At 42.4% G+C, this 26,906-nt stretch overlaps 1 protein-coding gene and 5 non-coding genes across 7 annotated transcripts in view; 2 read left to right on the top strand and 4 right to left on the bottom strand.

Moving 5' to 3' along the window:
* Window positions 1–26,906, bottom strand: part of LOC6588982 (bone morphogenetic protein receptor type-1B) — a 66,881-nt gene that overhangs the window by 6,221 nt on the left and 33,754 nt on the right. Inside the window, exon 2 of one of the 2 annotated variants that reach the window (XM_026988582.1) lies at window positions 24,670–24,804. In XM_026988582.1, coding sequence (XP_026844383.1) covers window positions 24,670–24,804 — 135 coding nt within the window. Of the gene's footprint in view, window positions 1–15,572; window positions 16,188–24,669; window positions 24,805–26,906 lie in introns of those variants that run through there. The other variant, XM_026988583.1, reaches the window with a different exon arrangement.
* On the top strand, window positions 20,994–21,065 carry Trnad-guc. Its single transcript has one exon. It is a non-coding gene; the product is annotated as a tRNA-Asp (tRNA).
* Trnad-guc lies at window positions 21,326–21,397 on the top strand. Its single transcript has one exon. It is a non-coding gene; the product is annotated as a tRNA-Asp (tRNA).
* Window positions 23,427–23,498, bottom strand: Trnad-guc. Its single transcript has one exon. It is a non-coding gene; the product is annotated as a tRNA-Asp (tRNA).
* Trnad-guc lies at window positions 23,880–23,951 on the bottom strand. Its single transcript has one exon. It is a non-coding gene; the product is annotated as a tRNA-Asp (tRNA).
* On the bottom strand, window positions 24,320–24,391 carry Trnad-guc. Its single transcript has one exon. It is a non-coding gene; the product is annotated as a tRNA-Asp (tRNA).

Here is a 26,906-nt window from a genome sequence, read left to right as displayed (position 1 = left end):
GTGATATCTCAGGTGACAGTTTCCAATGAGATTCTCCCTTTCCATGCAGAGAGATGTAGCTTTATCTCAGGGATTCGATTGCTTTACAGTATGATTGCCAGTTCAAATCGATTGCTTATTTAAGCCAACAGCTAACCCAATTCGATAAGTGTTTCCATTGCTTAGAGCAACCCAATTCGATAACAAATGTACTTTATTTGACACTAACTCAATTTGTTCAATGATGTTTGCTCCAATGATAAGAAGTGGAACAATTTGAACAACTTATCTGGTCTCGGAATATGTGCCACAAGTATCTTAATTCAAGCACAGGTGCCGCAGAACTCTTTTCCTCTCTTCTCAAACTTCCTATCTTTAGGTTTCTAATCTTTGTCGAACGAAAGCTCTTGTGATTTCTTCGACACTTCTTGGGAAAACGTTTTCTCAGGAATCTGTCTCATTTCAGAGCTCAATTTACAATCAAAGCCGCAGAGAACGAACCACCGCGTTGATTGCCTTTTCTGGCGTAGAAGCAGGCCCACATTTGGAGTCGCCTCCCCCCTACTCCAGCCAAGAGTCCGACATTGACCCGCTACGTAATTACTTTATATGGATTGCAATTTTAATTAGTCTTTGGACTGCGAGAGCAGCTGCTGCCACAGCCATTAACAGTGCGCTGCAAAAGTATTTACTCTGGGAAACAGATCTAGAGTAAAGCGAAGACAATCGCACACTTTTGAGGAGGATCCTTGACGATCTACAGCTGGAAATGTGCAAGATCAACGATCTATAAATTGGCTGGGTTTTATAGTTTTGCAACGCACTGTCGTCTGTTGCATATGGCGAATATTTTATGGCATGATTCAGCTAACGATTTCCGCTGCCAACGCTCGCTCTCTCTCCCCTACAGATGGGTGCAGTAGTTTCCCCCACAATCCGACCGTTCATCATCCACATCCACATCCACATCATCGTCATCATCCGCTCTCTTCTCTGGGTCTGTGGGCTGTGGGCTGGGTCTTTAGATGTGGATGTGGGCGTGGATCGCCTGCTGCCTCACTGTCGTGATCGTGCCGCAAAACATCGCTAAAAATACTCGTATCTATTCTATGCTGCAGCTTGAGCTACCATTTGCTCTTCCTCATTTGCTGTGGAATGTTTTCGCATGCCACTTCCACCTCGAGATCTCGCGATATATGCAAAGTATCCCCAGAGTCATCTGATTGCTATATATACTCGTAATAGGTACACAAATCTCTATCTCTGCCACAACTCGTACTCGTAGTGCGATCAGGTGGTGTGAGCTCATCAATGATCTAAACAAAACAGCGGCCAGCACTCAATCCAAACAAAATCAGCGGGGAAACTGCAGGCAAATCAACAACAAATAGGAATCCAAGTCTGTGGCGTCTGCGGTGGAGCGACTGATCAGCCGAGACACGAACCCACCCAGCCCACAGAGGATAATGTGAGTCGAAAACAAGTCGACTTAGGAAGCACTCTTAATCTTCATTCTCCATCAATCGGAACAGATCTCAAAGTTTGGTAAGATCGTGGCTGAAGTGTTGCCTACAAGACCTACATATGTACATTTTTGTCAAGCTGAAGATTCTAGGCTTTCTTTTCTGCCATTGCTCCGACACTTATTCGTTCCCGCGAATGCAAAAACAAAATACGTTTCGAGGCTTTCGCCGCAAAGAGCAAGGAGGGGAAAACTTTGCAAGTTTTACTTAGAAAACTCTCTATTCTCGAGACTACCTCCCCCCTGGAAAGAGTATAGAATATTCAGCTATTTCCACTTCCTATTTCTCTGCCTTTCTGCACGTTTTCCGCTGATCATTTTCCTTTCAGAGCCCGTGAGGCGCTGTGGGCGTCTGTTTTCATTTTCATGGCTTGTTTTTGTGCGATACGTTTTTATATAATAATGTTCAATTTTATTGTTTAACGTAGGCCGGACCGAGGCGTGTACCCGTATCCGTACTCGTGTTGGCATTTATTATTTAAAAAACAAAAAACCACAACAAATTTTTCAAAATCCAAAAAAGTGGGCGTCGTTTTTTCCTCTCCTGTTTTGCATAATTTCTGTCTGTCCTCTAATGAATTGCCTTTGGTGGCATTTGACTTTTTTACAGGCTTTCGGCCCTGCTACAAGTACTTTTGCTATTGCCAGTACTGTGTATCCTATCTGCCAGATGGATTTATTTTTATTGGCAGATTTATTTGTGTGGGTCCACGGCACTTGTGACTTGCTGACGTTGGCTTTTTATCCATCTATTCATTCAATGTTTGTTTGTTTTGCCTTGGCTATAATTCTTTTGGGGCCAATTCAGATGTGTGTCTGAAGCAATTGTTTGTGCGGTTGCCAAATTTTATCAAGCCATTTGCGCACTTCCACTTCTGTTTTCTTTGTTGTTCGCCCGCTGTGTTTAGGGCAGCCAGAATGGGTTAGATAAGACGACATTCCTTACGACAGTCCAATCTTCAAGTTTAATAAACATTTCTTTGTTAAAGCGGGCTCCTTCGGCGATTGTATGATGGCAAAGGGCTGGCCACAGCAAGCAGATCAGTAACATCCGGCATCTGTTAAGGGAACTGTTGCAGCACAGCACTGTTAGCCGCTTAATAGCAGGCACTGTTTCTCCCTTAACATTCGCTGCATATCAGAGCTGTGAACCCTTCTGTTAATGCACTGTTGCTTTAGTGGCTTTACAGGAATTGTGTTTCCATACAAATCAGTCCCTCTCCTCTCACTGTTAACGCACTGTTGCATCACTGCATCACTGTTGAGCAGTGACTGTTATTGGTTTAACAGCCATTGTTTCGCTACTAACATTCCAAATGCGTTCCGATTTGCATAAATGCATTTTACAAGCGTTTAATTGACTTTCAAAACGTGTCACAGCCAATACAAACATGTTTTTGCTGTTAGCCAGCTGTAAGAGGCATGAATGGCTGAATTTTTCGGATACCCTGTAAACGTAGTGGGCAAGGGTATGTGGTAATTATGTGGAATTCAAGAAGAGTTAAGATCTTGGGGAAGCAATAACAAGCCTGATTATTGGCCTGCAAACGGGAGTAGCATTTCTCTTTTAATATCATTTTGATTGTTTTTCGTACAAGTTCTTAGCTGTTTAGAGAAATTTCCACTCAATGTAAATCTGCTTACAGGGTATCCCATAGTCTAAACAACAGCCCTACCGTTCTTACTTGTTTTGTCTTCCACGCTGGCTTATAGATAAATCAGCTAACCAGTTATTTCCCATAACTCGTTGAGCGGTTCACCGCAGAAGCACAAAAAAATACAAAAAAAAAAATAAAAGTAAAATTGTTATCGTGGGCGTCGGTTATTCAGGCTTCAGCTTCCAGCCTCAGCATCAGCATCAGCATCTCAGCGTCGTCAACCTGCCACCAAGTGCCTCAGGCTGAGGTTGCGACTGCGGCCTGGGACTGAGACTGAGGCTGAGGCTGCGGCCTGGCTCTTAATCAAAATGCTGTCAAAATTCTTAATAAAATGCGCTGCAGTCTCTCTAAATATTTGCAAGTGTCTCTCGTCGCATGCGTTTTAATTAAGTGTCGCATATTTTTAATTAAATCGCAAACGCCCAAACAGCGAGGCAGGCGAGTGCGACTTCTAGGCGATAAAAAGAACACGACGCGTGGGCCATGGAGGGACTAATTTTGGTAACGCCAAAAGGGAGAAGAGGGAGACAGAGAGAGAGAGAGTTGGCTTAACAAAACGCTGAACAAAATGTCTGTCTGGCCTGCGATGGTGCGTGGGCAGAGCCGGATGCTGTGGATGGCACCCTACTGGAAACCATTCGAGTCTCAGACAAAAAAACCTACACCTACAGCCCCGGACAGAGCGCTCTCTCAGACAAGACCAGAATGAATGGTTCAATTTGGAACGCCCTTTGCATAATCTGCATAAATCGAAAGCAATCTACATTAGCCTCAAATTGATTCGCATTAGAGACACACACACACACACACTGACACATCCGGGTTCAAAAGTAACGTTCCACTCTCCAATCCGAACCGATCTTATGTATTATATATGTTTATATGTACATTCATATACAGTCTATACATTGATTTCTATACCTGTTTTGGTGGCATGTGATCCGAGAGGAAACTGCTTGAAATGCAAAGCATAGAGTGCTGCATAAATTATCCGGGGATTGACTGAAGATTGTATACTCGTAACAGAAATAACAAGAGCTGGCAACAGCAACAAGAGTTCGAGTAGGAGTAGCAGTCACATTAGCAGACAGTCAGCGAAGTGACAGGAAACACAGGAAAGTGTCAGGAAAGTAGTTTCTCATAAAAATACAGCGGCTATCAAAGCAACAGCAGTGGCATTAACTAACATAAGGCCTCACATAACCCTCAACAGAACCCCCAACAGAACCCCTAACAGAACCCTTAACAGAATCCCTAACAGAACCCATAATAGAACCATCAACTGGGCATCTGGCACTTATTTGGTACTTGTATATGCTGTAGTTATGCGTTTAGGATTGTGAGAACTATACAAATTGTTTATATTATTTACTTTAGTTTACAGGAATCTGCTACTAATGTATCAATCGAATGGTCTTTAAAACAAAATATATAACAACAGAAGCAATCACATTAATAACATTTAAGATTTTGCCTCAATTCAAAATTCATTATTAAAACCGGCTCTGACAAGGTATTATTAAGTGAATAAAGACAATTATGTTGATTTGCTGAAATGAATTATTTCTCGAGATTGTAGTATTCTTTAGAAAAAATATTAGAAGTAATATACATATTTTTTGTTCCCCCTGCTAGCACCCCCTTTCCTGGATTGCAAACTAATGAAAATGTAAAATTCTGTACGATAAAAGTTGCCAAAAAAAAATTGAAGAAACTACCCCTACGAAAAGCCCTCGCTCTTTCATTTGTGGTACAAAACTGGGAGCCCCTTGAGCCCCAACTGATTGACAATATTTCCAGTCACGCTTAAACGTTGAATGACAAAAGCCTTCTAGAGGAACTGCCTTCCTTCGAGCAGGAGCATGACCATTACTTTATACATTTGTTAATGCTGCTACTGGTCGTATTGTACCATTGCTGGATGGATGATGATGTTGCAACATTGGCAATGAAGTCATCATCTATTTACCCCCAGGGCTTTGGAGCCCACATGCGCGGGCAATAAATAAAATACATTTATATGTGCGGGATATAAAAAACAGTGAAAAAGAGACAGAGAAAAAAAAAAGAAAATGAATGACCGCGTGGCATTTTTGGTCAAACGATTGCTAAATAAATCAAGCATACGCCCCGTAAATCAATAGCAATTAATTGTTTTCTACCCATTTTGCATTTTGCATACACGCCCCCTCCAATGAACAATGACTTATAGATAGCCCCCATATACAACATGCGATATAAGATACATATGTACAGACCTACAAGTACATATGTACATATTTATACAAATTTATATGTAGTTTAGGAAATTTTATGACTCTAATTAGCCGCTCCATTGTTGGCCGGAGAAATTATAATCAAAGCTTAGAAAACAGACACTAAATAATTGAGCGAAGTGTGGGGCTCAAAAGACGTTTAATAATACTCAAAAAATTTGAATTTAAACCGTAGATAAATTATGGATTTAATTCTGATTTTTAATCGTTTCAAATCCTAAACAGTTTGGTCTATAAAAAGAGGCAATTATCGTGGCAGAGCGGAAAAAAAGCAATAATTACTGATTGCAATCAATGAACAATTTGAAATTTATACGGATTAACAAAAGGTGATGGGTCGCCTGTCCATTGAGTGGCGAACAAATGATCAAATAATGGCAGCTATCAATTAGATCTGGTTATTAATTGAATAAGCAGAGTCAATTGTAAAATCGGTAAATGAACAAGGTTAATGGGTTTAAAAATTCACCCTTTTTATGAATTAAAATATATAGGCACATAGTACCGATGATTAGGGATTTTTCATGCGTATAAGCCCAACAGCAATCCATCATATATTAAGACAATCGAGCGTACTATTTTTACGCTCTAATTCCGAAAATCTGATGCATGAAATCCATCAGGATCCCTGTACTTCCCATCTCTAAAAGCCTCTGAAATATATTCAGAAAAATTTCATCATTTATAGAGCTCAGAGAACACCTATAAATTAACCTCCCAATAAATCAGAATGTCAGTGCTTCTGTTAAAGCAAAAATTAGGCCAGTCATCAGATATATTCATTAAGAAAATGGAGCAGAACCATTTATAGAACTGAATCCAGTCCACTATCTAATTCAATTAGTTACCAAATAAAGACACCAATAGAATACTCGTATATTGAGCTTAGAAATTAAAGCCCAAATGGAATTCGCACTGCCTCGAGAAATAATAAATAAATTCAGCTTAGTAATTATATTCCCAAAAGAATTCACACTGTCATGAGGAATTTGCCTAAAACTTATGGATAGCATAGCTTAAAAGCCACCTCTGATATTCCCAGAAATTTATGTAAATTAAAATCGTCTTGGAGGGTCAATTTCCGTGGAAATCAGGGCCCCCGCCTAGGAGGTGTCATAAATTGTATGTTCTATAAATCCTTGTGGGAATCGCAATTCCCCAAAGTCCAGACATGGCCAGGCCGAGTGATTTTTGGGGATACAAATCTACCAGATTAATCATTGGTTGAGAGCAGAGATAGAGGTAGAGGTAGGGGGTGATCGGAAAGACTCTAACCAAAAGTTAAAGTCCAAACGAAATCGTTTGTTTTCCTAATAAAAAACAGAACCGATGGCGAAGGTAAACGGGTTTCTCGGTTCGGTTTCTCGATGCTGTATGCTGTATGCTGTATTTGCGGTTGCCAAGCCTTTGTTGAGGCTGTGGCTGGGGCTCTGAGGCTCTGTGGCTCTGGCACTCCACACACCACTCTACACGCTTTCGGGCATGACAACTTTTAAAACGATTTTTCCTTATAAATGGCTATAATTAATGCCTGTGCTGCCTATTTATATTTCTATATTTTTTGTTGTTTCGTGTGTTTCCAATTCTATTTGGACTTTTGTGCTTTGAAAATCATGAATGAAATAAAACAAACCTCCAAAAGCCAATCCCAGGTCGGGCCAGGCAAAAGATTAGGAGAAGTTTTTCTCTACAAATGAGCAGATGGCCAGATTTATGTCTCGACACAATTTTGGCTTATGGACTCTCTCGCCCCTTGCCTCTTCTTTCCGGCAATTAAAAACAATTGCAGCATTCATACACATACACATACACACATGTACGTTTTCGCATAATTTTCCTACATTTTTTTTGTGAGCTTTTTTCAGTTTTTTCCCCTTTGCAAATCAACACAATCAGCTTTAATTAGAGAGCCCGGCGGGCAGACCGCGCTGATTTGGCTTAATGATTTTTAATTGCAAGCGCAAAAATATTAAAAAAAATTACAAAAAATATACACACACGTACACAAGTGCACTCTCAAATATGAAATATTGCAGCAGCTGGCAAGTGCAGCGTCCGACTGGCGACTGCTGGTGCTGGACCACCCATGAGAGAGGCGTTTAAAAACGCGCGCAGATCGCTGGCGATTTGTAGAGATGGGAAAACAAATCTCAAAATGTGGTCTGGGTGATAATCTAATCAAATACGAAAGGCCATTGAAAACTAATTGTACAAAATACATTTTAAACAAATTTTATAAACTTTGAAAACCCATTAATCTTAAGTTTCATTTAAAGCTCTTCAGCATCTTGTGTCTATTGTATTTTTCAACCCAAATACTTTACCAATCATTGGGGGCCCTCTTCTAATCTTTAAGCTTCTCTTTTGTGCACGCTTCGCTTTGATCTTGAGATCAAACTTACCTGAAACAAGAGAAACAGAGAGGAGAGAAAAAGGTTAAAAATCAGACATAAATTAGCAATTGAAAGTAATCAATGTATGGGGAAAATTAAAAACACAAATAAAATCAACGCTCAACATAAAAATCTTATCGGCCAGCGGACATTTATGGGCGGACATTGCAATTCCAATGAAGTAAAAAAACAAAAAACAAAAAAAATACCCCATCTTGGGCATTGGCTTGTTTATGGATTGCGAATACTCGATTTGCATAATTCAACGGCAGCACTGGCACCGGCAGCAGCTGATACAATTTTTATGGCGATTTTTTTTTATCAAGAAATCGAGAAATGAGCAAACCAGCAACAGGGCAGCAGCAGGGAGCAACGACATTGATATTGATATTGATATTGGGGCGATGATGATCGGAGATCACAGATCACTGATCACTGAATTGAAATCGAAATTCAAATTGAAATTGGAATCGAATGCTAATCAGGAGAAGGCGTTAGCCAAAAGTCAGTAAAATCAAGATTTGACGAGATGATTCCGCCGCCGACTGCGGGAGGCATCCACAGTAGCCGATGGACAGATGGACGGATGGACAGATGGGGAATGGCGATATTGGCCTGGGTCAAAATTAAAATAAAAACAACAGAACAGCTAATTAGTCGTAGTCGTAGACTGTGTTGGCTCTTGCCTGTTGCCTGTGGCTGTTTCTTTCTCTTTGTTTCTAATTTGAAATTTATGCGACTGCCAGACGAAATACCAAATGCTATTTGGCTGAAAATAAACTTGGACACATACATATATATTCAGACATTGTCTGGTCTCTGTATATACGTATTCTGGCTATAGCTTGGCGACACAAAAATAAAGTCAAGCTGTCTGCTCTGTTGGCATCTGCAATTTGTTGCCAGACCCCGGAGAGACGCAGCAATTGTCTAGAAGTGGAGGATTTTGTGCAGATCTTGCCCAAGGATCGATCAGTTATCAAGGTTTGGGCACCTCTCTTTTCCTGTTTCTTCGAACAGGAAACCCAAACTGCAACGGATGTCCAGGCAGATGATGAATCATTGACCAACGAAAGAGACATTGTCGCCCATGTTGCCAATTTGCATACCAGATTTATGCCAATGTGGGTGGGCCCTGTCCGGCCAACAACAACAACAACAACAACCCATGCAAGTCGCGTCAAAATGTCAATTCAATTTATGGGCACAACCCGCCCGGCATACACAAAAGCCCAGTCACATCCACAGCCACAGCCCAATCCAACCGATCCACTATCAACATGTTGCCCGTTCTATTATATGCATATGCATATAGTACACGGATATAGTGGCAACATGTTGCTGGCCGACTCTAGGCCCAGACTGCTCGACTACCCGACTGTTTCACTGTTCCCTGGCAATTAGTCTTATGATTTTTTTTTTGTGCTCTTTTTGGTCACTTGATGATGAATCAAATGTCGTTGTGCCGAACGCTGCCTTTTAAGGCTGTCCCGGCGACAGCATGACGTGTGCTGGCCAAATGTGAGGAAAATACAACAACTACAAATGTACGTATAATAACCCAAAAATATGCAAATGTATATAAACATATGCAAATCTTTTATCGATATATACATATATACTTTTGTACCAAGTATTGAATTTTTACCTAGGGTATATGGGTATACAGGAAAAGTGTTTTTCCCTAAAAGCGTTACATTTTCCATTTTCTGAAATTCTTTTAGAATCAAGGCTATCATACTTAATAGAGTTGGAGTTGGAGCTTTAATCTACCTGTATGCATCTTGACAAACCTTTCAAATGTGATATATTGTATATTACATCGAAGGTAATGAAAAATCCCAGCAATTTTCTATGAATTTGTATTTCATCGTGAGATTAGATTTGATTTTCAGGTATCCCATAGTCGAATGACTAGATTTTGCCGACTGGTTCTTTATATGACATGCACATACGCCCAAATGAGCAATACGTGCCATTGTGCGTTGTCATTGGCTAGCGATGTGCGATTTGCGAAACGCGATTCTCGTTTTTCCCATTGTGCGGCTAACAGTTGTCTGCCACTGTACACATGTTGTTGTTGTTGTTGTTGTTGCTGTTGGGTTTTGTAGTCTAATAAACATGCCGCCGTGCTGTCTGTCGGTGCGACACATTTACTTATCCGCCAGCAACAATAACTGATGGGTGGGGAGAGGAGGAGTACAATAAAAGTTATAGAATTTCGGACATCAAAGCAAATACGAGAACGTGTCTCGCTCCATTAGCGGCCGTAAACACTGTTCGATTTTAACAGCTCACTGTTAATGGGAGAGCTCTGTTGTGTGAAGATTATGGCCAGTGACCTTGAGAGAGACAGTGTCGAGAGTCGTAAAGCTAGGCAGAGTGCAGCAGAGCAGCAGAGCAGCGATAGCATCAATGTTAATCCTCTGCATAAATCAAAAGCCGAAAGCAAACTCGTAAAAATAACGGGGCATGCAAACAGTGGTGGTCATAAAAATAGAACCACTACGGAGATCTAACACAGACACAAGATAATGAAAGTTTTAATCCCTAATGTTCTCATCTATTTACATTCACCAAAGCTAGCAATGCACCAAAGTTTCCATTAGCTGGAAAGAACCCACCGACTATACACATACTCGTGAATATGTACATATGTATGTATGTAAATCATCCAAAAGTTAAGGTCTGAGAGATAATCGCTTGAAGCGTTTAACGCATTTGTTTGTGGAGATGCCACACAAAGAAAACAACCCAAGAACAGCCTTAACAACGGATCTTCAAGATAAATTCACTCAAATTTCACTTCATTTATCATGAAATCCATCAACAGAAGAGCCAGCAGGAGCAGGTCGGAGCTCAGGAAAAGGGAGGAGGAGGCGGAGGGAGGAGCAGCAGTAGTAGATGGAGGAGTACCCATCCGAAGTTACTTGCATTTATTTGATTTTGATTAATCGTCAACGAAATTAAGGGGAATTCATGGATGCTGCTGTTGTTATTGTCCGCTAATGGAGTTTCTTTTGCCTGACAGGAAACTGCATTTACATATGCCCCACCAGCAGACATCGAGAGAGATGTGCATATGTATCTGGCAGATACATTTCATTTCACTTGCCTCGCCTCACAGCAAAATTCCATGCCAATGTTTTGACAAACAGCAGCAGCTGCCGCCTACTCAGCATTCAGCATATCCGCATCTCCTCGGTGCAGAACGACGAACGCTCATCCTCATCCCCCATCCACCATCCACCATCCCACATCGCACATCCCCGCAGACGGACAGCACCAGAGGCAGAACCATACTCTGGGACTCTCCTTAGTCGTCATTTTCACGCGCTCTCCTCGCACATGTGTGTTCCACACGCTGGCGACAGATCGGATCGGATCGGATCGCTTGGGAATGGGATGGAATGAGATTGATCCGCAGAACAGGATATGCGGACGCTGCACTCGAACCGCAGGGGAACGGAACCGAGAAAATAAAACTAAGCAAACATTTTCTACTTATCCGATAATGAATGGAGATCTTGATCTTCTCACAAAACAAGACCTTAATTTTCAGAGAGAGAGAACTCAAAGAGAACCGAACTCTTATAGATCAAATCTCCATCTTTTCAATGGTACAAGTGTGAATAAACCCTACCTGCTGCGGGTTCTAATGAGAATAAGTGGGTTCATTAATCAAACAATTCATTAAAATATAATATATGCCTGTAACTGCCAGTTCCACTAGCTAATTCAATTTTTCCATCTTTCTGCAACCGTTTAAGTTTTTTCTAATTTATGCAACAATTTTCTCAGTATTAAAACTGATATTTTTCACACTTTAGTCGGACACTGTGAAGAGAATAATCATATTAAAACCTATTATATTTCATTTCCAGTCAGGCTTTATTGGGGAAAGTACGCGTTTAAATTGTGATTGCAGTTCGTGGAAACATTAGCTAATCTTCTGGGGGACTTAATTATTATTCTAGTATTTGTGTGGCTTTAACCTCATGTGACTTTAGGCCAGCCCAATGTCAGAGTTATAGCTGATTTAATGAAAGCCACGTAGCCCCGATTCGAAGTTATTACGGCGTCGCCAGATCAGACAGAAACCAATTGTCTGATTCCGCCTAAAGACGCGACCGCGACCAGACGGCATTTAGAGCGATTTTCGTGTAGTCGCCGTCGTCGTCGTCTAGTCGGGGTTTCTGCTGATCACACACAGAGAGGACCCCCCCCAGGACAAATCAATGACCTCTTTTGCGTGTCTTGGCCGATGAAAAAAGAAATAAATCGACAGGTTGGCATTTAAATTAAAGTAAAAATAAATGAAATTTCACTGAGGAAATTTTGCGCGTGTGAAAAGTGCAAGCCACAAACTATTCGGTCAATGGTCAGCACAAACGTCAGTTTGAAATATAATATATATGTTTTAGATGTGTTCGACAAGGGTACAGTTACTGTTGTTTTTCTGGGGCATGCCTCTCTCTTTCTCTCTCCGAGAGATCTGTAAGTTATGCGCTGAGGCGGCTAAAAATGCCACTAAAATGCATTCGAAAATGTGTACACAGGCACACGTTTGTTCGTAAAATTAAGCGGGTTTTTGTATGTTATATTACTATATTATTATACACGGTACAGCAACATTCTACGCGTTTGATTTGCACCTTTGCAATGGAGCAAATGCTGCCCAAAAGAATCATTCTTTAGCATATTCCTATCAGGTCTTGAATCTCAATTAAATTGGAATATGATCTGATTACCAGGTATCACTATAGTCGAAATAACGCTTAGATCATTGTGACTTGTTTTTGTTTCCCTTTCCGTTTACTATTATTATAAGCATATATATTTTTATTTTGTTTGTTTACGTGAACAGGCGGTGGCGGCGGCGACGGCAGCGGCGGCAGACGACAAAATTGATAAGATTAGGATGTAGTTCCCAACCAAACCTATAACTTAAATAGCGGCCAGTCGGTCGGTCATATACCTGGGAATTGGTACTATTTAGCGCCTGCCATAAACACACACAGATACGCACGCGCATACGCCTGCACACTATCACAGGGCTGTTATCGTCAAATTCCATATCAGTTTAGAAAGCATGGAGTTTTGTTTTGTGAAGGTGATTCTCCGAAACAACATTTCGAGTGCTTCCATTCGATCATTAATACCATACCCGTACAGCACAGCACAGCACAGCACAGCACAGTCACGTAGAATCGACGTCTGTCCAGCACTTGTGATGAGAGAAGTGGAACTACATTCATTCAAGCATATGTCGCCCTATATCATGGCCTCTTATGAGCTCTCTTCGGTCCTGGACAGCTTAAAGTTTCAATCAAAAAGTGACTTTCTTGTCGGGGCATTTTCGAGGAAAACTCACGTCTGATTTCCCTGCAATTGTGTGCTATGCCTGATATCTTTTGTCTTTGCGCACAATGCCCACATCAAAAGGTGTTTTTCGTATTTGTTGCGCTTTCGAGGGTTTTATCTTGTCTGTTGTTTGGCATTTGTTGCGATTTGTCATGGGCGCAACCGACCGCCTGACTAAAAACGGGGCAGGGCCACGGGCCACGGGGCAGGGAACGACGACACCCCCCGTGGCCAATTTATTATTAAGAGAGACTGAGAACTGAGGACTGAGGATTGGGTACTGGGAATGCGATTGCGACTGTGACTGTGACTGCACAAAGGAAATCATATAATCAGACAGCTCTCTGCTCTGCCCTGCACCTGGACGGGATGCTAAAGCGACTTCAAGGCGTTTTTAAACGAATGAAATGCAGATCAAAAGGAATGAAATATAGAAAATTTAATTATAATAACTCTGAAAATGTAGTCTTTACAAATTCATAGAAAACCGATTCAATTTTCTGTTAGTTTCAAAAGAAAAAACACTTCTAAAGATTAAGAAAAAATATAGTACGATTTTAAGTCGTTTTCATCCGAGATTATTCACAATTGAAATGGTATTTTGAGGCAATATAAATTTATGATAACGTTTTACTAGGCATCTTTCGCATTTAAATATTTATTGTATGACGTGTTTGCCCTGATAAAAAATATGTATCATAAGGGAATGACCTCATTCCAATCAAATAATGGGAAGATATGGTATATAACTAGAGGTATTGGTATTACGAGTATGTCTTATAATACTTCTGACCAAATTAGAAACGAATTTATACCATTTCTGCCGCTTGACGTAGTTTCCAGTCACACGTAAACGTAGTCTGACGTAGTTGACAGTCACACGTAAACGTAGTGGGACGGGAGATAGTGAAATCAGGTTGCTTGTTGCATACAATTCTTATTTAAATAACATCTTTTCCGATGTTATTAAAAGATCTAAAGAATGATGGGGGATTATCTGTTTGTGTATTCCCTAATCCATCCCCACGCGCAGTCATAAAATTCGGTTCGTGGGCCCATCCCAGGTCCCAAAATCAAATCAAATGCTCAGATGCATATCAAAATAATCTAAGCAAATGAAATGACAACAATGTTGGGCTCACACACAAAAAAAGGCATAAAATATGGGCATGCAACACCCCAGAGGGAGAGAGAGAGGAAGAGCTGGAGGTGGAGAAAGAGAGAACAAGAACTGTGGCACCCATAAAATTGACAGCTGATCTTTTTTGTTCGTTCTTTTCCTTTTTTTTTTGTATTTCGGGCCCCATTGTATCTCCCTTGCCTCTTGATCTGTCTCTTTCGTTTCTTCAATCTTTTTCCCGGATTCTACCTGCTTGAGGGTCATAAAAAATTAAGAAAAACATGGGCAAACTCAGCCGAGGAAAAAGGAGACAACGACAGGCGGAGACGTCGCATATTTTAAGCCGATGGGATCTCCTGGCGATGGGATGGTCAGGGCTCAGTCCCAGCCACACTTGGCATAGAATAAGATTCCCGAAACCGAACCGAACCGAGCCGAACTGAACAACGAAACGCAATTAGAAACATAACGAAAAACCAAACGAATTTCAATTGAAAACACAGTGAGTGCCTCAGAGTGGCAGGAGATAGAGTCGGCGGCCAACAGGATATGCTCAAAGATTTGTAATATGAGCGCTGCATACTTATGAGACGACAATGATCATGGCACAATGATAATGGCACCAACTTGTCCGCCATGGCCGATCAGCGCCACGATAAGCGGCCCAAGACCAGGCAGGGCAGTCTTCCTCTCTGTGGCACCACAGCCAGTGAAAGCTTTGGGGGGAAAATCTCTTAGAGAATCGCAAATAAAACTATAAATGGCCAAGAACAAGAGCCAGCCATTCCCCAGGGAAACTCAAATCGGGCTAAACAAATAAGAACCAATACGAACAGGGGATACACTAATTAAAGGTAAGAAATCAATAGAAGAAATCTACGTAGATCTTCAAAATGGATAAGAAAAGTATAGAATAGAAAATGATTTCTATCTATTCCAGGAATTTCTAGACGGTGCAACGGATATTTCGAGGAGATTCTTAGAGAGTATTATAGATGACAGTTTTTTGTTTTGTTATAGTATCATACATTTAAGGACAACTGTTTTCAGATTGTTAGACTGTTCCTCTTTCACCGGCTGGGGATTTCTTCCCAAAGTTACATTCTTTCAGTTCTCTCCTATAGAATCCATATATACCCCCTCGTTCTGGCAGAGATCATTGGAGATTTGTAGATTGCTCAAGTTGTATCGTACTCCGACGACTCCGGCATTCGTTTTGAGAGAGTATAAAAAGCAAAGAAATGTTATATTAATATTTACCATGAGCCTTCTTCTTTCTGGATTTCGGCGCCATGTCTGATGATTGTTATACGGTGCGCGGGGCAGCGGCTGTGGCAGCGGCTGCAATGCAACTTTGTTGGTGTTGTGTTCTTCCTTCTCCTCCTCTCCTTTCACAGAGTCTTCCTTCCACACTCTCTTCTCCACTCTTCACTCTCCGCTCTTCTGGGCTGTGCAACAAAACAATAAACGCGAAGCAGCCGAAGCAACAAAAGCAAAACAAAAGCACACGAGATCGTGGATCTCTAGAAGGGGGAGGCAAGGGGGGGAATACGATCTCCCTCTCTCTATCTCTCTTTCGCTGTCTCTACGAGGTATCTGTGTGCGCCGAAGAACTGGATTCGTATGCTCTCTTCTTTTGGGTTTTGTTTATAGCGCCCCGTTGGGGGGGACCAGGAGCAGCCAGCAGAGGGGGCCGGAGGGCTATGGCGACGGCGTCGGTCAAGCCGGCGACACCATGGAGCCGACGCAGAATTATGGGTTTTGCCAAACTTGATCCTTGGAGGACGGGCGGGACGGATGCAAGAAGCTTTTGTTGGACTTGTTGTTGGAGCTGGAGCTGGAGTGTTGCTAACGTTGTTGTTGCTGCATCTGGTGTTGGAAACGTTGTTGTTGTTGTATCCTCTTGTGTGTGTGTGCGTGTGGGTGTGTGCGTCTGTGTGTGTGTGCGGATGGTGTGAGCGCGTGATCACGTTGATTATAATTATATACGAAAGGTGGCAATACAAATCAGGTGAAATTCAATCCTCAATCCATTTTCGTTCCCCTCTCTTGTTATTTCGCTGGATCTCAAAGAAGGTTTTGCACTATTTTTGGTTTTAATCGATCAGCACTAGCACAACATAAACACTATTTATCATTTTTTTTAATAGATATCCACATAGATATATTCTTCTGTTCTTTTGTTGATCATTTGTTGTTGAAACAGACTTGATGGAAACACGTTTTTCCTTTTATTTTTTAGTTAATAATATTATCCGTAAACATGTGTGTATTAATTATACACCCTCCAGTGTAAACAACAGAAACAAACGCCACGAATCGCGTACCACATATCAGAACACTGAATGTGCAACAGGTAAAAAAATATACTATATATTTTTTTGTTTGATAATATATTTTCGATATTTTTATGTGATATTATCACAAAGATCTCACGAATTTCCTACCCAACACACGCAAATTTCGAACACGGAGCGACGCGGCCGCAACTTCGAAGATTCAAAAAAAGATTCAACGCGTATTTTCCTCAACAAGAATATATATGGGTATATACGACGGGGTAAATGTTGCTGAGAGCCGGTGACAGGGTGTGTTGGTACAACGAGGTGGCGGCCAGCAGCATCTGAAATGTTGCTAGGCTATCTGGCTACCTGGTTTTCCTACTAGCACGCCCTGTAAACGGTGTAAAGGCAACATTTTGATGCGGCACAAGTTGCACTGACTTCGCAACATTGCTCAGCAACAGCCGATAGAGGAAAACCGACAAGAGCCGAGAGAGACAACAACGAAAGCAAGAGAGAGCGTTCTGGTTGAATTTCAAGTTTTTTTATGCCTCCCCTTAGTATGGGTGTATCTATGTCTGTATGGATGCATCTGTGTCTGTGTTCGCGAGCGTGTGTATCTTGATCTTTGGTTAGCATCGTCGTCGTCGTCGTCGTCGTGGCCGTTGTCTGTGCGCTCGTATTTCGCTGCTGCTTATTATAACTGACATATCTAGATACGGCAGCATGGGGGAGATGTGGACGTGCCCCAGGAAGAGGCAGTACAGCGGGGGACTGTTGGGGGCTGGTTCGGTGCATAATTGCAGGGCCCTTTTGCATATGGGGGCATGCAACAATAATAACAGTTTTGGTCGAATTTGTTAGCGATTCGAGGCAACGCAAGCCAGTGATTAGCAGCAACACCATTGCCAACTAATAGTTTGACTCCTTTTGCTGTTGCTCTCACGAGCGTATCCATGAGATACTCTTACTCGTTCTTGAAGATATCATTTAGGCTGCGGTTCCCTCTTCCATGTCCAGCCTCTCCGCCTTCATTAGCCGCACAGTAGTCGCGGCTAATTATGGTCTACGATAGGCTTCTCCTTGTGGTCTCGCCTCGCAGCCGGGTACCTGGTGTCAGAAGCGCTTAGCACTTCTTCCTTTCTAGCCACCAGGTAGTCCTAGACCTTCGGCCTCGCTGAACACTTTTGGCATTAAAAACGCATCAGTAATATCTCTGATCCGCATTTCAAAGAATATAAAAGCTTAATATGATCTTAATATCCATCCGCAGGTCGCAATTGCACTCCTTAAGTATTAAATGATATTTACATATATCTTTTAAAGCCATTTCCCGTTAAAAGACTGCACAGATGTCATATTGATTGTTTTAACTTTCAAATAGAATGAGCCAAGAGTTTTTCCTAGTTCTGTTTGCTTGGTTTATGGCCAGAGCGATAACCCTCAAGAGAATGGCTCCCGAACTTCAACCTCAACCTCCTGCAGTCGAAGCCCCATGCCCAACCCCAGACCCGGGGTCTGATCTCCCGTTTATTATCACGCCCGCGGCCATAATTCATTTTGCTCCTTCGCCTCCGTCTCCGCCTCGGTCTGGGTCTGCTTTGCTCTGGTTTTGTCTAGTCCAATCTATAGATGATGCCCTTTTAGCTCCCATTCCATTCAGCTCTTAGGCTGCCCAGATTTTGTAGTTGCTGTTGTGGCAGCCACTTCTTCTGCTGCTCTGCCCCTGCCATTGCCCCCGAGGTGTGATTTCTCAAGTGTAGGAGTCATGCGGCGCACAGCCAGACGCGGCACTGTGTGTTGCACCAGAGACCAAAAGACCAGAAAACTGCAGCCGAGCAGAGGGCCACTGTTTTGGGGGAACCAGAAAATCAAGTTGGTTCTATCGATACCCTTGATCAGATCTCAGCCGAAGGGGGAAATTTTTGGTAGAACCAAGATGTTGCAAACCCGATTGGTTAATCGGAATCAGCGGCTGCAATAAATTTCGTAGCATTATTCAAGAATCATTCTGCAGATTTATGTTTATAATTTCTTAAATTAACCATTAGTTTGCAGGTGCAAAATGTACAAAAAGAACTTTGTTTTATTGCTTCTTTTCGATGAAATCATGAATCGGTATAATTTTTCAGCAATAAGTTAAGAGTCTCCCGATGATTCTTCGAAACCCTGATAAGCTGTGAACATTTGACCCAAACTCAAGGTTTTCCAATAAATTGGATCTTTATGCACAACGAATATCTGATCAAAAAACATTATCAATGATGGTGATAAAAAAAAATAAAAAAATTTCAACTTGCAAAACTTTGTTTTGTCTCAAAAATAATAGAAAGCACATATAATCACGGATAATCTATCCTTCGAAAATTATTAGAGAACAAACATAAACTTAGACCCCACAATAATCCAGACACCTTTGGGACCTTCATATAACAAAATTAAGAAATACAAAATTCTTTAAAAAATATGCTTTTTATAACTAAAAGACCTACAGAAAGTCTATTCGAAAAGTCATATACATAAGTTCCCAAAAACTTATTCTAAACCCAATCTTCTATTCTATCCTTTCGCTGGGTACCCAATGCGTCTTATATCTTATTGGATTTGTTCACTTGTCTTTCAGCCAACAAAGTATTGCAGCAGTGGAGTGGAGTGGTGCATGCAACGTGGAGTGAAGTGGAATGCGCAGAGTCCATGACTTGTGTGGAACGCATTTGATTAGAGGCAAAAATTCTGAAACTCTTTCTAGCGCGAAATTTCCATACGATGATCTTCGTGCTAATACGCGTAATGGAGGAAACCCAAAGATAAACGTGAGGATTTGCTGCATTGCCCAATTAGCACCTGTGCTAAAAAGCCCCTAACCGAGACTCCCGACTCGACTCCAATTTACCTGTTCCATTAGCACTGCACTGTGCTTTGAAATTTGTTTGAGTTTGAAGAACTGTCTGTGCTGGGAGGTGGGGGAGGAGCAGGAGGCGGGGGTGGAATTTCCAGCAATGAATCGAGCAAATACCCATTATTCTGTTGTATACAATATATGTACAATAGAACCATGTATTCCATGCTGGATTTTTCGAGTATTTCGTGTGAAAAGCGGGCGGCACAGGCAGGGGGAACACTTTCCTATCCACAATCCACACAATAAACATATACAGAACAGGCCCAGCCAGACAGAGTGGCGGGCCCAATGGATCGTTTGTATCTGTAACGAATCTGTATCTTTGGGTTTATTGTTAGAACTCACATTAGATACAGATACAGATACAGATACAGGGACGAACCTTCTCTGTTGCTCTGCTGCAGGTCACTCGCATTCTCAACATGGCCATCAGATGTGCGCAACAGGCTCCCAAATCAACGAAAACAGAAGACAAAAGACAAGGTCTCTCACTGGAACAGAAAAGGTTCGAGTAGATGTCACTTGGAGTGTGGCTGGGCCTTAAATCAAAGTCAAAAGCAAAAGTCCGAGACCCAAAAACAAAGCAGACAAAGTCTTTTTTTGTTGGTAGCAGCAGCACTACTGTCCAGGCATCTCACAGATACAACAGAGCCTCTTCGTGTGTGTATGTGAGTATCTGCAGCATGGAAATTTTCGTAGAGTACAAGAAATTTGTGTCAACGTGGGCGACAGTTTTCATTGTGTGTATAAATAAACCGAAAGACATTTCATGCTGTCGGCAACATGTGGAAAAATGCTTGGAATTTGTTCCATTCTTGCACACTTTTGCAATGCCTTGGATCTTAGAGATACAGAAAAACAATCGACTCGAAAACGAGACCAAATCTCTTGGTGCAGCTTGCCAAGGTGTAAATGCAACTCTGTCTCTTTGAGTCTGTTGCATCATTAACACTCTCGAGTGGTGCCCCCCATTCCATGACTGTTCATCAAAGTGAAGTGCAATTAAGCATGCAACAGGCCCTCTTCTTCCACCATCTTTGCTCATTTTGTTTCCTTGCCGGGTTCGTTTCGGTTTCTGTTCTTCTCTGTTCTCCTCTCTGCTGCACTTCGCGGTCCCAAGGTGAGAGGTGTTAAAGTTTTATGGAATTTCAACAACGATAAATTATAATTACACGCAGCGCTGCGCATAAATCTACCCACTCTCTCTCATAAATGCCTGCACACTCCCATAGATACAAACATATACAGGCCGTCCTCAGCCCCGAAGCGACTTAAAACGCGTCAAAAATAATTTGTAAACACATCAAGAATCCTCCCCCTCCGGCATTAACACCTTTTGAGGGTGATTCGAGCCCTGTCCAAATATATTAAATACGAAATTAAACGCAAAACCAAAACCGAAGGTCCCGCTACTTTGCCTAGAACCACACGATAAAGAGAACTAAGAGTATATTCTAACCATTTTCAAGTGTAGCATTTGGCAAGATGCCTTCAACATCCTCGATAGTATAGTGGTCAGTATCCCCGCCTGTCACGCGGGAGACCGGGGTTCAATTCCCCGTCGGGGAGAGATGTAAAAGTTCTTTTTTTTGTGTTCAATTATGTAATTTTCTATCTTTTTGGGTCTCACAAGCTTCGTGTCCACTGTAAAGACAAATTTTTTGCTAAATTGTATAATAAAAATGGAACTAAAACCATTCAGTACAAATTAGAAACTACAACGTACATATGTACGAGTATTGGCCCGCGAATGTGGCCAGAGCCAAACGGAGAACATAATTATATTCTAACGATTCTCAGGTGCAGCATTTGGCGAGGCGCTCACAACATCCTCGATAGTATAGTGGTCAGTATCCCCGCCTGTCACGCGGGAGACCGGGGTTCAATTCCCCGTCGGGGAGAGATGTAAAAATTCTTTTTTTTCTTCGCTTTTGGTTAATGTTCTTTTTTTTAATTGTTTGGGTTTCGTTGAATTTGATAGGTACAATTGAGCCAAAACCATTCAGTACATATTGGAAACTAGAACTAGAAACGCATAAGCGTTAAACTGTAATTATTTATAACCATAATTTAGATACCATATCAAATATGCCCTGACCCAAGTTAAATAGTTCTTAAATTTCATCAGGCGCTGTCATAGTATTCGTCATTTCCTTGTTGTTGTGTCGAAACGTGATCTTCTGGTCCTGCAGCATTTGCTTCTAATCCGAAGTCTCCACCGCCGTTGTTGAACTGTTGCCACGACTGCTGGCTGTGCGTCTGTAGATATAGATTGTCCCTTGCCCTTAACTGCCCAGTGGTGTCCGATACTATGCGAGTGAGTTCCACAAGCGTCTGCAACAGCTGGTTGCCCTCACTCTGAACCGATTGGGGACCGGGTTCCTCCTGTCGCTGTAATCCCAGCATTGTCATTATCCGACGAACGTGCGTCTTTGATTGGACGATGTGCCTCGCGAGAATGCCGCCCCGCACATCCGCATCGGCTGTATCGATTAGGATTTGTTCCAGCTCCTGATGCAGCTTTAGGTTTTTTTTCTCGAGGTTCTTGGCCCGATCCTCCAACCTCTGACGATCATCCGGCTTAGCCACCGCCTGTTTTGCTCTCAAGAGCTCCCCGCTCAGCTGCTGAATGATATCCTTCAGCCTACTGACCTCATCCTCATGCTGTTGATCCAATCCCAGCCCTGGCTTTTTCATGACTGGCAGAGTCCGATCCGCAAAGCGAAGAGTTCTCATAGTCTCGGATACATTGGCCTCGGCGGAACTCACACAGGCAATAAGCAGTCTAATGGACCTGCCGCCCAACGAGTCCTGCAGCAGGCTCGTCAGCAACGACTGTCCGTAGGGAATGTATTGGGGCGCAATTTCCCCATAAGCCAAGGTGTTCAACACGTTGCCAAGGGCCACGAGACCCTCCTTGGATCGGTCAGCATCGTTGCCAAAAATCCAGGATCCCGAAGCGGCCAGATCTACAAAATTGAGCTTGGTGGTGGTTTCAGAGGCAGGGCCTCCTCCACCCAACTTCCTGGCCACCAATGTTAATGTCAATATGGAATGGGATTCGGAAGGCTTCTCGCCCACTGCCCGTTTGGCAAAGCCCCGCATCAGATGATCGGTTACCTCCTGGGCGGTGCTGACCTCCAGTTCTGTCAGACCGGGCCCCACAAGGCGGCTGCTCAAATTATTTCTTGGCAAGAGGAGGTCAAATAGCTCCTCCTGGTAGATCTTCACGAACGAACAGCTCACACGGAAAGTGTACGACTTCTTCAGAGTTGCAATGTACTGGAAGAGGTAGTGCACGGCTCGCGGTATCAAGCCCACGTTGTCGTCCATCACACCATTGAAGTCCGTGCCCATGGTGTAGGTCTTGCCGTAACCCTTTTGGCCGTAGGCCAAAATGGTCACGTCGAATCCCTGAAGAAGTCTCTTCAACCTCGTCTGGACACAGGCCTCGAAAAGATCCTTCTGGGTATCCCTTTGGTCGAAAACATAGTTAAAAGCGAAGCTTTGATGGAAATCCACCGACACATGGGGCAATCCGTCCGGTGTTCGCTTCACCGCAGTGCTGCTTTTAGATTCCAACTCAATGTTGTTCATTGGACGCAAGCGCACTGCTACAGACATCGGGGTATCAAAAAAGTGGGACATCTTCGAATCGAACAGCGAAATTTCGATCGGTAAAATAAACTTATTTTTGGTTGGAGTAACAAATTCCAAATGAATACTTATTCCAAATGAATACTTAGCTTTCTAACAGATGGCTCCGACTTGTTACAATAGGGATACTATGTGAAACTAATACCAAAATGTCTTATTTTTATTTTGACATAGATTACAAATGTTGTGTGATGTAAGAATCCAGCGAAAAGAAAAATTTGCCTTAAACATACAATTTAACAAATTAGAAGAAAAAAAAGAAGTTTTACATCTCTCCCCGACGGGGAATTGAACCCCGGTCTCCCGCGTGACAGGCGGGGATACTGACCACTATACTATCGAGGATGTTGAATGCAGTTTGCCAAATGCTACACTTGAAAATCGTTAGAATTCACTTGTAATTCTGTTCTTCATTAGTACCTGTGGTTTTTGTTTGGTTTTGTATTTAATATATTTTAACAAGCCTAGAATCGCCCTCTAAGGTTTTAGTGGCGAGGGCTGGATACCTGGTGTGTTTACAAATTGTGTTTAACACGGTTTAAGTACCTGAGGGGGGGTGTCTTCAGATGTATTTTTGGGACAGACAAACTAATCAGCTATTGATGCTGATCAAGAATATATGAATATGTGTTACACTAAGGGCTCGAAAACGCATCCTTCTCTACACCGTTCTATAATGTTTGAATACCGGGTAAGAAAAGCAAAAAAAGAGAACTTTGTATCTCTCTCCCCGACGGGGAATTGAACCCCGGTCTCCCGCGTGACAGGCGGGGATACTGACCACTATACTATCGAGGATGTTGAAAGCCGCTCGCCAAATGCTACACTTGAAAGTCGTTAGATTATAGTTTTGGGTTTTTGTTTGGTTCTGGCCACAGTCGCCGTCGCTAGACTTTGGTTTTGGTTTTGCATTTAATTTTGTATTTAATATATTTAAACAGGGCTAGAATCACCCTCCAAAGTTGTTAATGGCTAGGGGGAGGTTTGATGATGGGTTTACGTTTATGTCTCTTCGGGGTAATGACTGTCGTCAGCTGGAAGTATCTCTGGGAGTGTGCAGACGGAAAGAGAGACAGACTTGGCTATCGAATCAAGATTTTAGGTAAATTTTGTACCGTTTGAATATCGGGTATATAAAAAAAGAAGAAAAAAGGATTTTCACATCTCTCCCCGACGGGGAATTGAACCCCGGTCTCCCGCGTGACAGGCGGGGATACTGACCACTATACTATCGAGGATGTTGAATTTCCGGAGTCTAGCGGAAAATTCGAAAAACAATTCTCAATGTTATTTATTCTAGTACGGGATCTATTTTTGTTGGTCTATATATATATAATCATGTTTTCCTTCTTGCAATATTAAATTTTAATTTAATTGATTTCCTGTATAACTTATACAAAAATATATACATATACTTATACCACTTTTCATCCTTAATTCTCTATATGTTTCACAAACGCACTGAAGGATAACTTCCATCCACTTTAAGTCAACCACTTGTGGATTTGACACTTACCAATCTCCATGACTTTCTCTTTGTCGTGTGTGATGGCTTCGAATCCCTCCAAGCTCGGTCCCGGTCCCATTTCCATTGCATTCAATGCGGCTGCAATGGCTTCGTCGTCTGGCCAAACATTCGCACTGAATTCACCTACAAAGAAGAACCAAAGAAACCCATTCAGAAATATAGTAAATTGAAAAACTGTGTAACTAATTTGTAAGCAGAGAGAAAGAGTGGACAGAAATAGAGCGGGAGTGAGACATGGGGAGCACTACCCTGGCACTGGCAGTTGCACTGGGCGCACTTGAGTTGCTCCTCTGTGGCGCCAGGCAAATGTCAATTAATAATTTAACAACAACAATTGTCGGATTGTGGGGCGCCTGAAATACGAGATCTTAATTGAAAATAGAAATGCAGAGGGCCGGCTCTGTGAAGATATTAGTGCTGCAGAAAGTTCAATAGGGAGGCGGTTGGGTTGGGGTTTCTCCATTCTTCCTGTATTGCGGATGAGCGGATGAGCGTGGGCCAAGTTGACTGCATGTGGGATGCCCGGACTGGCAGCTAAACGTGTGTCATAAACTTGGTCAAAAGGCTGTAATTTGCCGCTTCCCTCGGAAACCAGTCTGCCTGCTGCTGCTGCCGGCGGCAGTCCCTGTCTCCATCCCCCGGCCGACTTAAAGACGTCTACGCGCATCTTTAAGATACTGTTTGACAGGCCTGCCGAGATTACGTCTAGTTCTGTCGTCTGCACGCAACCCAGACTTTCGAGGATGACGCTGACGACTCGTCGGCCCACGTTGCTGCCTAGACGGGGACTCTGCGGCTCTGCGGCTCTGGTACTTGCCATCCACTTCATTGAGGTGCGAATCGTTGACGCTGGGGGCTCCCGGAGCTCCCACTGGGAAACTTTCATGGTCTGGCAGCATGAAAGGCAGTCAGCGGAAGCAGCTCAGACTCTGTGTCTTAACGGAAGGGGGCGATTCAACGTCTGGGAGGCAGAGAGAGGCAGACAGCGTAGTATTTCCCAGATAAATTTGCCAAAATTAATGAACAAACTTCATACATCATTTGATAAGCGAAAAAGTGGTTCGGCCTGAGCGGAATTATCAAAACATTATTTATTATTTATGATGCGTCTCATTTCGAGTGGCAGAGACACACAACACAGGGAAATGTGTGTCACTCAACGGGCAATTGAAAACGCGCGCTCTCGCTGGGTGGCATGCAGCGAAAATCGCCAGCAAAAATTCAGCGTAAATCTGTCAAAATACTGTCCGATGAATTATGCGAGTGCCAGTCCGATAATAAACTGCAATGGAATGGGGGTGGGCTACGAGAGGCTACGAGGTGTATGAACGACTTTCAGTTGATCTAATAGACGCAAGTCTATTATTCCGCTCATCCGAAAGTGATGGTTGCACAAAAAATATCTACATTGTGATGTGTCAATTCAAACATGAGGCAGATGGTATGTGTTGCTGATCAGGAAAAGTACCACCACCTGAAATTGAGACACTAGCAGAACCATCGGTCATCGGAATGAATCCCGATTCAAACGTGTCTCTGAAGTCCATTCTCTCTGAAGTCCAGCAAATGGTGTGCCGGGTCAACTAGTAATTTATAAAGAAGACTCTCCATATAAGAACAGAACGTTCATTTCTTGGGATACCAATTCTCTTAAGACCAAAGGGAATATTTATCAATTAATGTTCCCAAAGTTAAGTCCATATTATGTGTACATGTTGCATTATATCTATGATACCAGCTCGCATAAAACCCCAAAGAATATTTGAAACTCCCGCAACATTGACAGAGTATTTAAGGCCTTTGGACTGCACAGGCTCCCAGTGCACTGACTATGCAAATCCAAAATTGATAAAGACCAAAACATGTGCCCCAGGAGAGTGTTTGACTATCGCTAATTGATTGAGTGCCTTGGCACTTGCCGACTCCATTCGCAGACTGAGCTACGTAATTCCCCCGAAGCGTTGTTGGGGCTGATAATTTCGTGGTTTTTTTTCGCACTCAGACACTCTTTGCTTCGCTTGGCAGTTACACAAGCCATCTATCAAAGATTGTGAATGGTGGGTGGAAAATGTTACGGGTCTTTCCAAGAACCAAACCAAAACAAACCACAAAACAGCACAAACGGAGAACAAAACAAAAGAGAATAGAAACGTGACAATCCAGGTGGGTGCAGCAAAACAACAATCAACTGATAGGAAAGGCTAACGTAGAGATACACTGGGAAA

The sequence above is a fragment of the Drosophila persimilis genome, unplaced genomic scaffold (assembly GCF_003286085.1).
Source record: "Drosophila persimilis strain 14011-0111.01,24,50 unplaced genomic scaffold, DperRS2 tig00000191-arrow-pilon, whole genome shotgun sequence".
Classification (NCBI taxonomy): domain Eukaryota; kingdom Metazoa; phylum Arthropoda; class Insecta; order Diptera; family Drosophilidae; genus Drosophila; species Drosophila persimilis.
This window is presented reverse-complemented; position numbering and strand designations above follow the sequence as displayed.